This window comes from Saccostrea cucullata, unplaced genomic scaffold (genome assembly GCF_032062105.1).
Source record: "Saccostrea cucullata isolate Sc308-1 unplaced genomic scaffold, CSIRO_AGI_Scuc_v1 ctg4176, whole genome shotgun sequence".
In the NCBI taxonomy this organism is placed as follows: Eukaryota; Metazoa; Mollusca; class Bivalvia; order Ostreida; family Ostreidae; genus Saccostrea; species Saccostrea cuccullata.
Window position 1 is genome coordinate 22494 of NW_026931266.1, and position 13669 is coordinate 36162.

The 13669-nt window shown below is 34.3% G+C and overlaps 1 protein-coding gene and 1 pseudogene across 1 annotated transcript; one reads left to right on the forward strand and one right to left on the reverse strand.

Moving 5' to 3' along the window:
• Window positions 1-282: 282 nt before the first annotated feature.
• LOC134232034 (pre-mRNA-processing factor 6-like) lies at window positions 283-9082 on the reverse strand (annotated as a pseudogene).
• A 187-nt stretch (window positions 9083-9269) lies between these two features.
• On the forward strand, window positions 9270-12867 carry LOC134232036 (MKRN2 opposite strand protein-like). The gene is made up of 5 exons (XM_062714010.1): window positions 9270-9456; window positions 10688-10924; window positions 11090-11139; window positions 11340-11505; window positions 11954-12867. The coding sequence occupies exons 2-5, from the start codon at window positions 10704-10706 to the stop codon at window positions 12174-12176; spliced, it is 660 nt and encodes a 219-aa protein (XP_062569994.1). The 5' UTR covers window positions 9270-9456; window positions 10688-10703; the 3' UTR covers window positions 12177-12867.
• Window positions 12868-13669: the final 802 nt, after the last annotated feature.

The following is a 13669-nucleotide window of genomic DNA, read 5'->3' on the forward strand; positions in this document are numbered from 1 at the left end:
ACACATTTCAATTTTTCAGAATTTGCATATTTGAATACGTGTAATAAGAATTTCAAATTCTGAAATCAAATACCCTTGTACAGCAGCGTATTTGCTTGACAATGCTTGGGTATAGGATAGGTATTAACAAGTCCATATTAAAAAATACCTCATATGTTAAATTGTAACAATTTAAGGACTTTTACATCCCAAGTCTGCGGACAAACAAATAAATGCCTGGAGCACTGCTTGAAACAAGGAGTCCTTCTGTAGAAGTTTTATAATCATTATGGCCTGGCTTATTCACGTTGGGTGGCAACAGGCCACTAACGGCAGATCTGTTGCTGTTCTGAGTCTCCAGTTTTTAATCTTGTCCTTTACAAACACTTGACACCAATATTTTCCGTGCTTGGGGTCAGCGTTTATACAACGCTTTTTGATATCGTTTTGAGAATCCTGTAAATATAAATTGTTTCTTTTTTACAAAAACATGCATAATACATGTATACATTCCAGTCATTTCCTGGCATTATCATGTAATTTGGGGGTGCCGGGAAGGGTATTAATGAAACATTTTTTTTCTTCTTATCTTAAAAGAATTGAAGCATATGCTCATGTATTATAACCAGGAGCTGTTTAAAATTTTCAATACTGGTTTGGATTTCAACATTGGTGAAAATCACTGTACTTCAAATTTATAACATAAACAACAAGGTTGATTCATTTTACTTCTCTGAAAACAATGTATAGCATTTATAAAATTATTTTTAAAAAAAATTTTAATTCTTACCTCGTCTCCATGAACCTGCTCAAACTTGTAGAAATATGCCCAGGCATCCCCGAGGTCAGGTTCTATCTTGACAGTACGACTGAACCACTCTCTGGCCTTGGCTACCTTTCTCTCTGCCCAGAATATATACCTTACAAAAAGAGGGGATAAATAATGACTATGTTTCCATTCAACCTGTATTTTATTTAATTACATGCAAACGCATAAAGATGTTCCAAACACACAATGTATGTTTACAAGCTACATGTCTACTTACTTTCAATATGCTAGGAGTACATGAGGATCGTGTTCACATTTGCGTAGAGCATCAACTGACTTGGTTTTCCTCTGTGGTCTGGGTTCCATGGCGATGGATTCGGCCCATAATATCCCAAGTTTGGACACTCCTGCAGGGCTGCAAAGAATACAAGATGTTTATATGATTTTGTTTCAAACTTGATAAAAAATTAGCTTATGAAAAATGGCAGTAAGGTCTATCAACAAATTGAGAAACTGTGTATAGTTTAATTTGACTGCAGTTTTATTCTAACTACTTTCATCAGAACACAGAGTGAAGAAAGAAACCTTGTTAAGGTTCATTTGCATATCAACAATATACATAAATTTTGCTCCTTGGTGTATTTTGGTGAATGAAAAAGGGTGTGTGTGTTGGGGAGGGGGGGGGGTTAGGGGGTGAGTAGCAGTACCTATATTAGAACAAAAAATATATTCTCTCTTTGCAAATTTTACCTCTTGCCATAAGTGTTTGGGCTATATTTTTCAATCCTCCTATTTTCCACCCGAATGGCTTCAAGCCTGAAATACAACAAAAGAGAGTTTGTATGAGGATGTCACGGGTTTTCTCCCACAATCAATAAACCAGTAAGCATTTATCTATCAAGTATGCCTGAAAGAGAGTTAAACGAATAGGTATCCACAGTTGATTGTATTCCTTTGCAGCAATAATCCACTGACTAAGTGATGGCAAGTAATCTTAGCACAAAGAAATATGATTTTACATTGAAGTAAGCAGAGAAACTGGGACTTCATGTTCAATGTACATGTAACTTTTTTCGCATAAAAAAAGCTTGGACCACTTCATCATTTCCATGGTATATTTGATGTAAATATATCAGTGTTCTATATAAAAATCAACTGTCTTTTGGACCTTGTTTTTCTCTGAAATTAGACTCTAAATACATGTATGCTCATTCAACATGTATTACTTCTGTAAAAGTTTACCATAATTCTGCACACTGTGGATTTTTTAATCTGGCTTTCTCCAGAATTGACCGGGATTTAATCAGCTGACCTGACTTTTCTTCTAATCGGGACAGGAGTAACCACAAGGGAATTGCTTTAGGGTTTTTCTTCAACTGAAATACAGTTCATGGAAGAAAATAACTATAATATGAACGTAATATAAGCAGAACTTTTTTATTCAAGAAGTAAATGTGATACTGAACTGAAAAAAAATTATATTACTTGAAATTTTCTTAAATATGTGTACAATTAAAAACAGAATGATTGTTTTGATCTTTTATGAGATAATAAGTTGATGGTGCAATTGTTAAGGTGAGTGCAGATACTAGATCAATTTGCAAAGTCTGAATTTTCTTTGCCAAGTTTTTGCTTTAAGAGCTTTTTAAGAGTTTTGCGAGGTCTGCTAATACTGAGGATGACCTGACTTACCCCTTGATTGTAGGCTTCTCTTGCCAGCTCCTTGTTGTTATTTTGTTCCTCTATCTGCCCTTTCATCATCCACAGCTGTCAAAAATAAAATTATTCATAACTGTCAGAAAAGCACTGAATATGAAAACAAACAAACAGAGTACACCATAAACAAAGGCAATATTATTAACAAGTAGTGTATAAAAATATACTGTATGTGTACTTAAAAAAGCAGGCTTTATATTTTAGCGGCTTTGGTGCGGACAACGGTGCGTGAATTTATAAATACAGTGTACAATATACAGCGAGGAAGTGTGTAGCCCTAATTCATGAATACACCAATACATGTACATGTACAGTATATAAACACCCTCTCTATACATGTATAAAATTCATCTTCACAAGTCTCATCCATCATGTAATTAATTTTTAAACATAGTGCCCATTTTTCCTGTTCTTTCAGTAAATATCACACCAACCTTGGCAAAATCTGGGTAATGTTTAAGTTTCCTGTGGGTGTATGGGCGTTCTTGATTTCTCCCAAACACCACTCCAACTTAATAGACTTCATCATCACCTAAACATGGAGAAAAATATTAATTATATTTGATTCTAAATTCAATGAAGTACCTTTTCAAGGAATTCTGTAAATCAACTATAATTGGCATCATCCTTTATTCACAATTTGTCAGTTTGTTCAATCTGCAACTATTAATTTCTGTGATTGAGAAAATAATCACTAGGAATACAAAGCAAGATAAATGGTTCACAATGATTAATATCAATGAGTTAAAGTACCCGATAGGTTGCCAAATTAACAGTATTTCTTCACACCAATAACAGTTTACAGTAAAAAAAAAACTTATGCATAAAATGACCTACTCACCCTAGCAGTAGGAGCACTTGCTCTGGCTTTCTGTAACAGTCTCCTGGCTCTCTCAAACTCATTGTTCTCTGACTCCAGTTTGACAGCAGCTAACCAGATTTCTTCACTGTTAGGGTTGGCCTGGAAAGCCAAAGCTAGAATACTTCTGGCTGCAACATCTCCCTGTTTAAAGAAAAAATAATTTCTTATTACTCTATAAAAAGGATTTTTGTTGTAAAATAATTTACTAAATCTTTATAACGAAATTGTCTTGAAAATACTGCATTTATTCATTAATTCAGATCTCAAATATTACCAAATGCTGGGAATAGTAATATATCTGTAAAAATATCCAAATTTTGAAGGAAACTGTAGAATAAACAACAGAAATGAAATACTTACGGCCAGCCACTTGATTTGGCCCCCATTAACCACAAACCTCAGCCTTGGGACAGTGGGCCACAGCTCTTTGTAGGAACCCCAATGACTCCCTAAAATATATTAATCATTGTATACTACATAAAAGATTTTCCATTATTATTACACAGTGTACATCAGGTATCATTTTCCAATATGCATGTATTTATAAAGTGTTTGCAAGGCTAAATGAAAGAACAAAGTTGAGCTAATGAAACCAAAATATAAGGAAAATCATAAGTTAAAGATCCATTGGAACAAAAAAATTGGAGAACAGCAAACATGGACCTCTGAAACCAGCATAAAAGGTGAGATCAGGTGCCACGGAGGAGTAAGCATCCTTTGTCAATCTAAGGAATGCTCTTTGTCATGATTGGGAAATTAAAAAATCTGTAGACAATTCAGTTAAGAACATTTTGATGGAATCTCCTGGTTGGTGATTAAAACAAAATTAAATGACTTAAATTCTGTGTTTATTCTACCTTGATCCGTGGCTCTTCTCAAAGTAAGCAGCCCTCAGCCAGATGCTCTTTTTACTTGGATAAACGGACAAAGCATGGGCAAAAATTGCCCTAGCACATTCATAAGCTTCATGAGCTGCACACAAAAAAAAATTCATTTCTAATAAATTACAAGTCTCTACAAAACTGAATAGTGATGTAAATGCTACTTTTATAAAAATTATTATTGTACCCGGGTTACTTTTAACATTCTGCTACACTACAACAGTTCAATGTTTATGACTTGCGATTGAATGTTACAAGAAGAGCTTACAGATTCAGCATCTTTCCCTCCATGTGTGTTTTTATCTTCATCTTCCACCCCAACTCCTTCACAGCACGACTGTCAAATATTTAACATAGATAAACTCATAGATATGGGAACATGAACATGACAGGAAACAAAAAAAAATTATGTTGACAATTGTTTAAATAAAGGATTTTTATGCTATATTTTGAAACAAATTATAATGGCTATAAAAAATGATAAAATGACTTGTATTCCTTTATTTAATTGACTTTGAACATAGTATTCTAATATCAGGTTGCTATCATTTCTTGTGTTTGATATAAAACAATACTAAAATGATGGCCTAAAGTGTGAATACTCCCGGCCTGTTCACAGTCTTCAGCATCCTTTATCCACAAGTCTCTGTTGATTTCCACCATGTTTGCCCTCAGCGAGCTCAAGGCTGTTAGAAAATTATACATGTACAGTAATCAAAATATTTCTTTCCTGTGGTCTTGTATTTAAAAAAAAATCATGTGCATTTAGTATTAATAAATCAAAGATAACTTTAGGGCTTCAACTACGCCAGGTTGACAGTATTTCATCCCCCCACCCCAATGCCAAGAAAAAAGTAACTACATCATAGAAAACCACAAATACTCATTTAATCATACCCAAAACAAAACACAAATGTAATACATAACATGCCTACCTCTACACTGGTGGGGCAGCACTCCACGGCTCGACTCAGCATTATCCTGGCATCCTCCTCATTCTCCAGTTCTACTGCCTGCTTCCACAGTCTCACAGAATTTGGAATCATCTCCAGTGCTAAAAACAAAGTGAAAATCTAAATCATTTCAACCACATACAATGCATAGGCAAAAGGCAAAACTGATGGATTTTTTAAAAAAGTAAAACACTGATTCGGTGCTTAAAAAGCAGGTACAGATATGCCTCATAAGAACTGTTTTCAGTACCTTTCCTGAAGACCCTCTTTTTGGCCTTTGTCTCGGTCTCCAGGTCAGCGGCTTTGATCCACACCCTCACAGCTGTAGGGAGATGTCTAACAGCCTGGGCTATCACAGCCTTGGCCTGGTCACCTGGCTAAAATACAACATAAACTTGATCATTTTCAATTCACTAATTATTTTTTACTCATTTTCAACAAAAGAAAACACCTGAATGCTGTGGACTAAATATACAAATCTAAGACTGTCAGGTATATAACTAATATATTTAATTGCTTTTTTACACCCTGGATCTCTTACCATCAGTCTTGCGGCCTCTAACCACACATCCTCACTTTTTGGACACTCCTCACAGCCTTTCATGATCAGGTTCCTGGCTATCTGCATCTTCCCCGTTACCTCCTCCAACCTGGCAGAGGCAATCCAGGCTGAATAATATAAAATTCAGACACATGCTTACAAATCCACAACCATGTACAGTCAAACCTCTTTATCGCAAACTTGATGGGGCCAAGAAAAAATGTTGAGATAAGGAAGGATTCAAGATATTGAGGATAAAACACAGAATAAGCAGTTGTGACTTTAAAATCACTTTGCAAGGTTTTTGAGATACTGGTGTTCAATATACCTAATTTCAACTGTATAAGCTTTCCTGGAAGATGTATTCTTTGAATGGTAAAACATAACCTACCTGGTGGATGTTTAGGGTTTGTCTCTCTGACTGACTTCAATAAAAGCCTGGCTTTCTTTACATCACTGCAATACATTGTTAAAAGTACAAAATGTTCATGTAAAATACCTTTTATATTTATTATTGGAGAAGTCATTTTTCTTATTTCATATGTATTATAGGAAAAACTAACTTTTATACCAGTAAGAGAAATATCTGCAAGATACTTGAGCAACAACTGAACAATGAATAAGGACTCCAGAAGGTATAAAAAACAGGATACCCCAATCACAACTATTCTTTATTGTGAATTAGCAACTGGCACAAAGAATTGGTAGTTAAAAGTTAGTTTATGGTAAGTAAATGTAGTTTACAGAATGTAAATGAAGTTTACAGTATGTAAATGTTGTTTCTAGTATGGAGATGTATTTTACAGTATGTAAATTTAAGTTACAGCATGTAAATGTAAGTTAAGTTACATTATGTAAATGTAGTGTAACAGTATGTAAAAGTAGATATAAGTAAGTAAATGTAAGCTACAGTATGTAAATGTAGATTACAGTAAGTAAATGTAGCACAGTATGTAAATGTAGATTACAGTAAGTGAATGCAGTTCACAGTAAGACAGTATGTAAATGTAGTTTACAGTATGTAAATGAAGTCTCACTTGATGTCTCCTCCGTGAGATGGCAGCATGGACTGTAAATCTGTCAGGTAACCTTTTGGATCCACCACTGTCTGTCCACTGACAGAATCTGACACCTGTCATTCAAATACAACCCATTAAAAATATTTTTCACAGAAAATTTGCAATACCTAGCCGTTAAAAGGTTTAATTAACATGTTATTACATCATAATAGGTATAAGATATTACATTATGCATACAAATAAACACATTGCTAATTTTATTATAGTTTACAAGAGTAAATACAGAGTTTAAACATTTTATAAAGTGAAGGCACCTGTGTGAGCTTGATATCCATCAGTGTGTTTCTAGCCTGGCCAATTTTCTTCATGTCAATATCACCACTAGGTGTTGAGGTACCCAAAGGGGTAATGGCCCCAAAGGGAGTGTTCATTCCACCAAACTTCTGTAAATATTATAAATTTCAAGATTTTAATGTATTTTCAGCTAATTTTATACCAATGATTCACAGCAAAGAATTCAGTGATCTAAGTAGTGTGGATATTGACTCTATAATAACTGACCTGGTCCCTGTCTGATATTGTGTTGGCAGTCCCTGTGCTGGCTGCAGCTCGGGCTAGTACACTGTCTGGCACTGGGGTAAATCTATAAAAATATATCAAAATATTAAATTCCAGAGTTAAAACATACACATAAAGTTTCATTAATTCAAATTAAATAACCAAGATACCTCACTGCTGAGACTATAAAACTTAACTCTTAATTTCTATTTACTTTACAAAAGTCTTACTTTTCTGCTCGTGCATTTCTCTGTTTCTTGTTTCTGGCATCTCCCACTTCAGGTATGTTTAGCCATTCATCCTCACTGACAACGGCTAAGTCTCTCTAGGGAAATAAAATTTAATTAAACTGTCCATTCATAAAAATTCCTGTCATATCTATATTACCATTTAGTAGCATGACAAAATGAGTGTTTATTTTTAATGACTGTATACAGGGTTATTTTCACCATCCATATTTTTCCCATTTGTATGACCAATTTTGTCCCATTTTAAATTCACCCAACCATGAAGAGGACGAAAGGGGGGGGGGGTGTTAAATAAAACGAGGGCAAAAATTTCCCTGTATACAACATTTTTTCCTCATTCCTAAAGACTTCTTATGGTCACCCCCTCCTGTTATCCCCCGTTTGATACCTTAAGGTCTGAGAACTGCTGCTGAATTTTTGGCCTCTCTTGACGATATTTCTCCAGCTCTTCTTTCAGTTTTTGCTCCCTTCTTTCCCTGCGTTTGTCGTCCATTCTCTTGTCAATTTCCTCGTAAATAGCATCAGCCTCTTCATCGTCTTTGTCGTATGGATCTTTAGAACATAAACTTCCACCATAACCTGTGAACTGATAAGACAGACAAAAATCAATGTTATTTGTAATAACTTGCTATTTAAGTTTTCACTTTTATCGCGATAAGTTAAATACTCATGCATTAGGAGCTGTGTTGCATTTGCTCACTGATTCGTACCTCATCGTAATTTGCATCGTTCAAATCCTCTTCTTCTTCATCATCATTCTTACTTTTCTTTGTGGGAGGAGCATGACGATCATCACTACAATTATGATATTGATTGTTAATTGGTTGTCTTAATCAGGAAGATTTATTAAAACTCTTTATAAACATTTCTGGCATATCAAATTCTCAGTTTCAAACTAAAGAAAGAATTATTGCATTCAGAGAAAGGACAAGATGAGGTTTTAAATGATGAAGTAATGAAAACTTTTCAAGTAAGCAAATAAGGTGAAAAAGAAAGACCAAAATATTTATCTACATTTTAGCTGAAATGATAAAACTACAAACAGTAAGTCCCCTGTTAACAAAATATATGTAAAATGATTTTTTTAATACTCACGAAATATCATCAATATCTCTGGCTGGACCAATATCAGATCGGGTTGTGAACCCAGTTGCACTAAAAAAGAAAGCAAAAATAAGTTAACATTGGCATTATAAAGAAAAGTTACACTTACACATGAAATGTATTAAATTCAAAAGGAATGAAAATCACATTATTCAAAGCACTTTAATTTATTTTCACCTGCAAATGTATGCTTTATATCGTTTATAGAAAGTTTTTTGCAGAGGAAATTCTAGAATTTCATTTTGTTTGCACTGTAGCAAACAAAGCAATTTAGAACTGGTAGATCTATCAGAAGAGAGATATCTTAAGCCGTGCTTTTACGTACCCTCTTCCTAGACCTGGGACATAGCCAAGTGGAGCAGGGAGGCCAATAAACGTTTTCTTTTTAGCACTCACAAGTGACTGCACCGACATCTTTGCGTTTTCTTGACTGGTATCCAACTAAAATTAAGGAACCAGTTTATTTTAGATAAATCATTCTTCATTCATATTGAAAAGTATATTCCTCATTGAGTTACAAAGAAAATTTATCATAAGTCTGTCTCAGTTTAGTGTGGTTTATATAGTAAGTATAATATCTGGTTCATAATAGAATAAAAACTGTAATGTGAAACGGTTGTCTAGAATGCTTAAATGAACGAGTTATTCATAATAAACCTACCCAAACAAGATGGCGAATAACTTGTCGCCAGAGGGAAATCAAGAAACAAATTTATTTTGTCATGTAAAGACAACATAAATTTCACGTGTAAGGAGTGGTTACCCAATGACAAATGCATGTTTAACTTAAAAGATACAACTGACTGATAAGCGGACCAACTTTTAGGCGAGTATATGCATTAATACCACATTTTTCACACTCTTTTTAACTGGTATCTTCCAGTTCCACTTCAAACATTGATTTGCAATTTCCTAAGCGAAAGATCAGTTCCTGTTTAACTTAAATAGCGTTGAAAGTGAGACATTTTCACAGGCTTGTATGTAATTTATGATATGCAATTTTGGGGCCTTGTTTGCCTTATTTGTAATTCGTAAAACCTGAAAGGGCACTTGAACATGTGTCTTCAAGTTCAAGGACGAGGAGGACTGTAGCAGTTCAGGCTATATAGACCATGGATATTGGCCTGGGTAGCTCAGTGGTAGAGAACATGACTAGTCATGTAGAGGTCCAGGGTTCGATTCCAGGTCCAGTCATATATTTTCTTTATGCATTTGTCCTTTATTAAAACATTTGGATATCAATATATATATATATATTTTAATATCAATTTATCAATATTAATGTGGAAAAATAATCAATAGCATTGTCCACTGTCCCTCAGTCATCAGTGACATCATTGTCGTCTTTATTAATTGTCATTGTTCACTTTTCACATTTTCATCTTCTTCTGAAGAACCACAGGGCCAATTTCAAGCAAACTTGCCACAAAGTATTCTTGGGTGAAGGGAATTCAAGTTTATTCAAATGAAGGTCCAGGCCTTCTTTCAAGGGAGATAAATACAAATTCCCGAACTTAATGACATCATTTAAAAGTCTTCTCAAGAACAACTTTGCTATAAAATATGAAACTTACATGTATGTTGAATCAGCCTGAGCTAGTGTAGAATCAAATCTGTTCAAATTATGACCCCCAGGGTAAGGTGGGGTCACAATGGTTGATCAAAGTGTTACATAGAAATACATAGGAAAAATCTTTAAAAATTATCTTCTTCTCAAAAACAGCAAAGCCACAATAGGTTATATTTATATGGACATATTCTCAGAAAGTGTCAATTCAAGTTTCTTCAAATATCATGACCCCCTCCCTCTGTGGTAGGATGGGGCCACACTCTTACATTTCAACTTTCAATACTGAAATGATTTTTGCTTCTTCTGAGACAAAGTGTTCAGGTGAGCAATGTAGTGCATGGGCCACTTGTTGTCAATTTTGACATATTCAGGAAAAGGTACAGAAATTGTAAAGTTAAATACAATCTCAAACCACCTTCTAAATTTAAATGTACTTTTAAAAAAGGCTAACAGACATCTGTATCTAATTTGACCCATCCATTTTCAGATACAAGGTCATCGCCATGTCCAGGCAATACACACAAGATGTCTTGTGCTGGCAACACTGTGACAAACTCACCAACATCCTGTGTTTTGCTGTCCCCTCTGTGTGTCCCCTTTGTCATTATAACACTGCCCACTCCCCCAGTCGTATACCCCCTTACAAGCTCCCCTCCCCCCTCAACAGAGCAGGGGACTTTCCAGTGTCATTGGTTGTTAAACCAACTTTAGGCACTTTTATAAGGTACAGTACTGTATTTGATTGAAAACTGTAATTTTTTTAAAGTTTGATTTTTATCAAAGTACATGTATTAGATAAATAGAATTTTCACTGCAAATGTTTCATTATTTGAATACTTCTGCTATGTATTATTTGTATGTTTTATATTCTATTCATTGATATTTACAGGGATTATGATAATTCTGTTAACCTTCATATAGGAGTAACAGATACAAATGGTAAGAAGACAATACTGGATTGAATAAAACAAACTTTGATATGATATGATAAGTAACATCATTTTATATAACATCAAAAAATTACTTGAAACTCTGACATTTTAACTGACAATGTTATATACTGTAGTTTATGAATTTTTTAGGGACTGTGTATGATTATGTGTGATATATACTTTAGTTAAAAGTTTATGATTGTGTAGGAACCGTGTATGATTATGATGAGGGTGGTGTACATGTGGGGATGTCTGGTTGGGAGGAGTGTCTAGTGATCCCCCTGTCTAACCGAGGCCTCAACCCACACATCTACCAGGTGTGGGATGCCACACTCCAACATCAAGCCCAGTCTAACATATGGACAAAATCCAAGTAAGAGAACAAAAAATTGCGAAATTGGATCACCTTTTAAATTTCATCCCCAAGTCTAATTTTCTGCTCTAGCTAAATGTGCATTTTTTCCAAGTTTGGAAGGATAAAATTAGAAGATAAGATTTATTTCCTCAACAAATTCATTTTTACTGATTACGAAATGTAAAGGAACATGAATTTACCATTCATTTAATAAGAAGAACTTGTAGTCCAAAGTTCAGATGGATAATAAATTACAGCAAAACTTGTTTAATGCGAACATGGATATTGCGAATTCATGGATATAACGAAGTTATCTTGGATCATCCCCAGCTAAATTTTACGAATTTCTTATATGGGTATAATGAATTACGGATATAGCTAAGTAATTTCAGAGGTCCCAGGGACTTTGTTATAACTGAGTTTTACTGTATACTAGTACTTTTAAACATTTGATTTCTTCTTGCAGATACATTGAGGACAGTCACAACTGCTTTGACTTTGTTATATACTTTTTAAAACAAGTAGGATTCAGCAGAGAGAATCTGTCTGCCGAGAGCAGAAGTTCATTAACCCGTGACATTATACTTCCCCAGATGTCAAAGGTCACACAGTTCATTACATTGTACAGGAACGTGGAGAGGAACTCATTTGTGTGTCAAGATGTCCAGACCAAACATCTCACCAAATAGGATGTACTCATGTATACCTCATTTTATTGTATAGATACTATGATGCAAAGAATAGTATATTTGGGTATAGCCTCTTTGATACAAGGAATATTATATTTTGGTTGTGGATTTAAGTACCGAAAGACGCAAATCTTAATGTTCATTTAGTATTATTGGGATTATCAAGGTTGCATTGACTGAAGACATTTATGGATCTTGCATGGTGACTCATATATGACATGCATGGTGGCTCAATTTGTAGAGTACGAATGCAAACTTAATATAGAACGAGGCAGATTCAAAGTTAACAGCATTATCTCGTAAATGCAGCTGTGCCTGGGTGAATTTCAAATAGGAAAAACTGTTTTGCAATGAAATAGTGTGAAAAGGGCAAAAATTAGATGGAATGAAAATAATCCTTATGCAGTATTTCATATATTGGGAACTCTTCAATTCTAAAATGAAAGGAAGATTCCAAAACATACTAATTTTATGGGTAGTGGTATCAACATCTCTGTTTGGATTTGTCTGAATTACTCACCTCTCTGAAGATGAGGGAGAGCAGCAATTGTTTTTATATTAAATTTATGATGTGTTTATTTCTGTGATATTTTGAAATAACTTACAAGTTGTTGACTTGTTTTAACATGTAATAAAATTTGTGCAATAATCATGATAATGCTTCAATGTACTTGGAACTAGTGGTTTTGATTAATGGAAATATTGAAATTAGTGTCGATCGGCACACCCGCTATGTGCTCGTTGTCATGTTCGTTTATACGAAAAAAAATCCATAGACAATTCAGATAACAAATGTACAAAAAACGCCATTCAGCATCTGTTAGGCTATTGTTCTATATAAATAGAACATAAAATTTACGCATTGTTGTCTATAATGATGAGATTTGTATTTTGCTACTTAGAAAAGAAATGTTTTTTAAAAGTTGGTCACAACATTTATCATCAAAGTAAATAAATTACTTGCTATCTATGCCTTTCTCTGTAGGAAAATATCCAAATATGAAGCAGGTTTCTCAGATCCCTTGGTGTCTTTTTATCAAGTTCAATGATAATTTAATTGATACACTAATTTATGGTTATTTTTAGACAGCAAAGCACCCCTTACAAACCATTGTTCTTTACCATTGGAAGACCAATAACAATAATTTCTACAAATTGATACTTAATATCCTAATGACCTTATTGACCTAGCCTAATTAAAATATTACAAATAATTAATGTTTGGCGTACTTGTCATGGCCATTTATTCACAATTTTTTCAACAAAACAACAAAATATGCGCCGATCTTAAAATCGATAGGGAGCATATACACAAACAACTCAAAGCAGAGAAACACCACCTTGACCCAAGGGACCTGGAAAAAACAGTGCCCCATGGAGGTGGCATTCTCTGCAAAATTCTGCCATTAATATAGTTTTTATACCATCACTACACAAAATTCTTTAAAGTCACTGGCGCAAAATTTTTCTGTTCTATCTCAGTTTTTTAGATA

Coding starts and splice junctions, on each gene's coding strand:
- LOC134232036 (XM_062714010.1), top strand. CDS start 10,704: ATGTCCAGGCAATACACACAAGATGTCTTGTGCTGGCAACACTGTGAC. Junction 10,925..11,089: donor ACTTTAGGCACTTTTATAAG/GTACAGTACTGT, acceptor TGATATTTACAG/GGATTATGATAATTCTGTTA. Junction 11,506..11,953: donor AACATATGGACAAAATCCAA/GTAAGAGAACAA, acceptor TTCTTCTTGCAG/ATACATTGAGGACAGTCACA.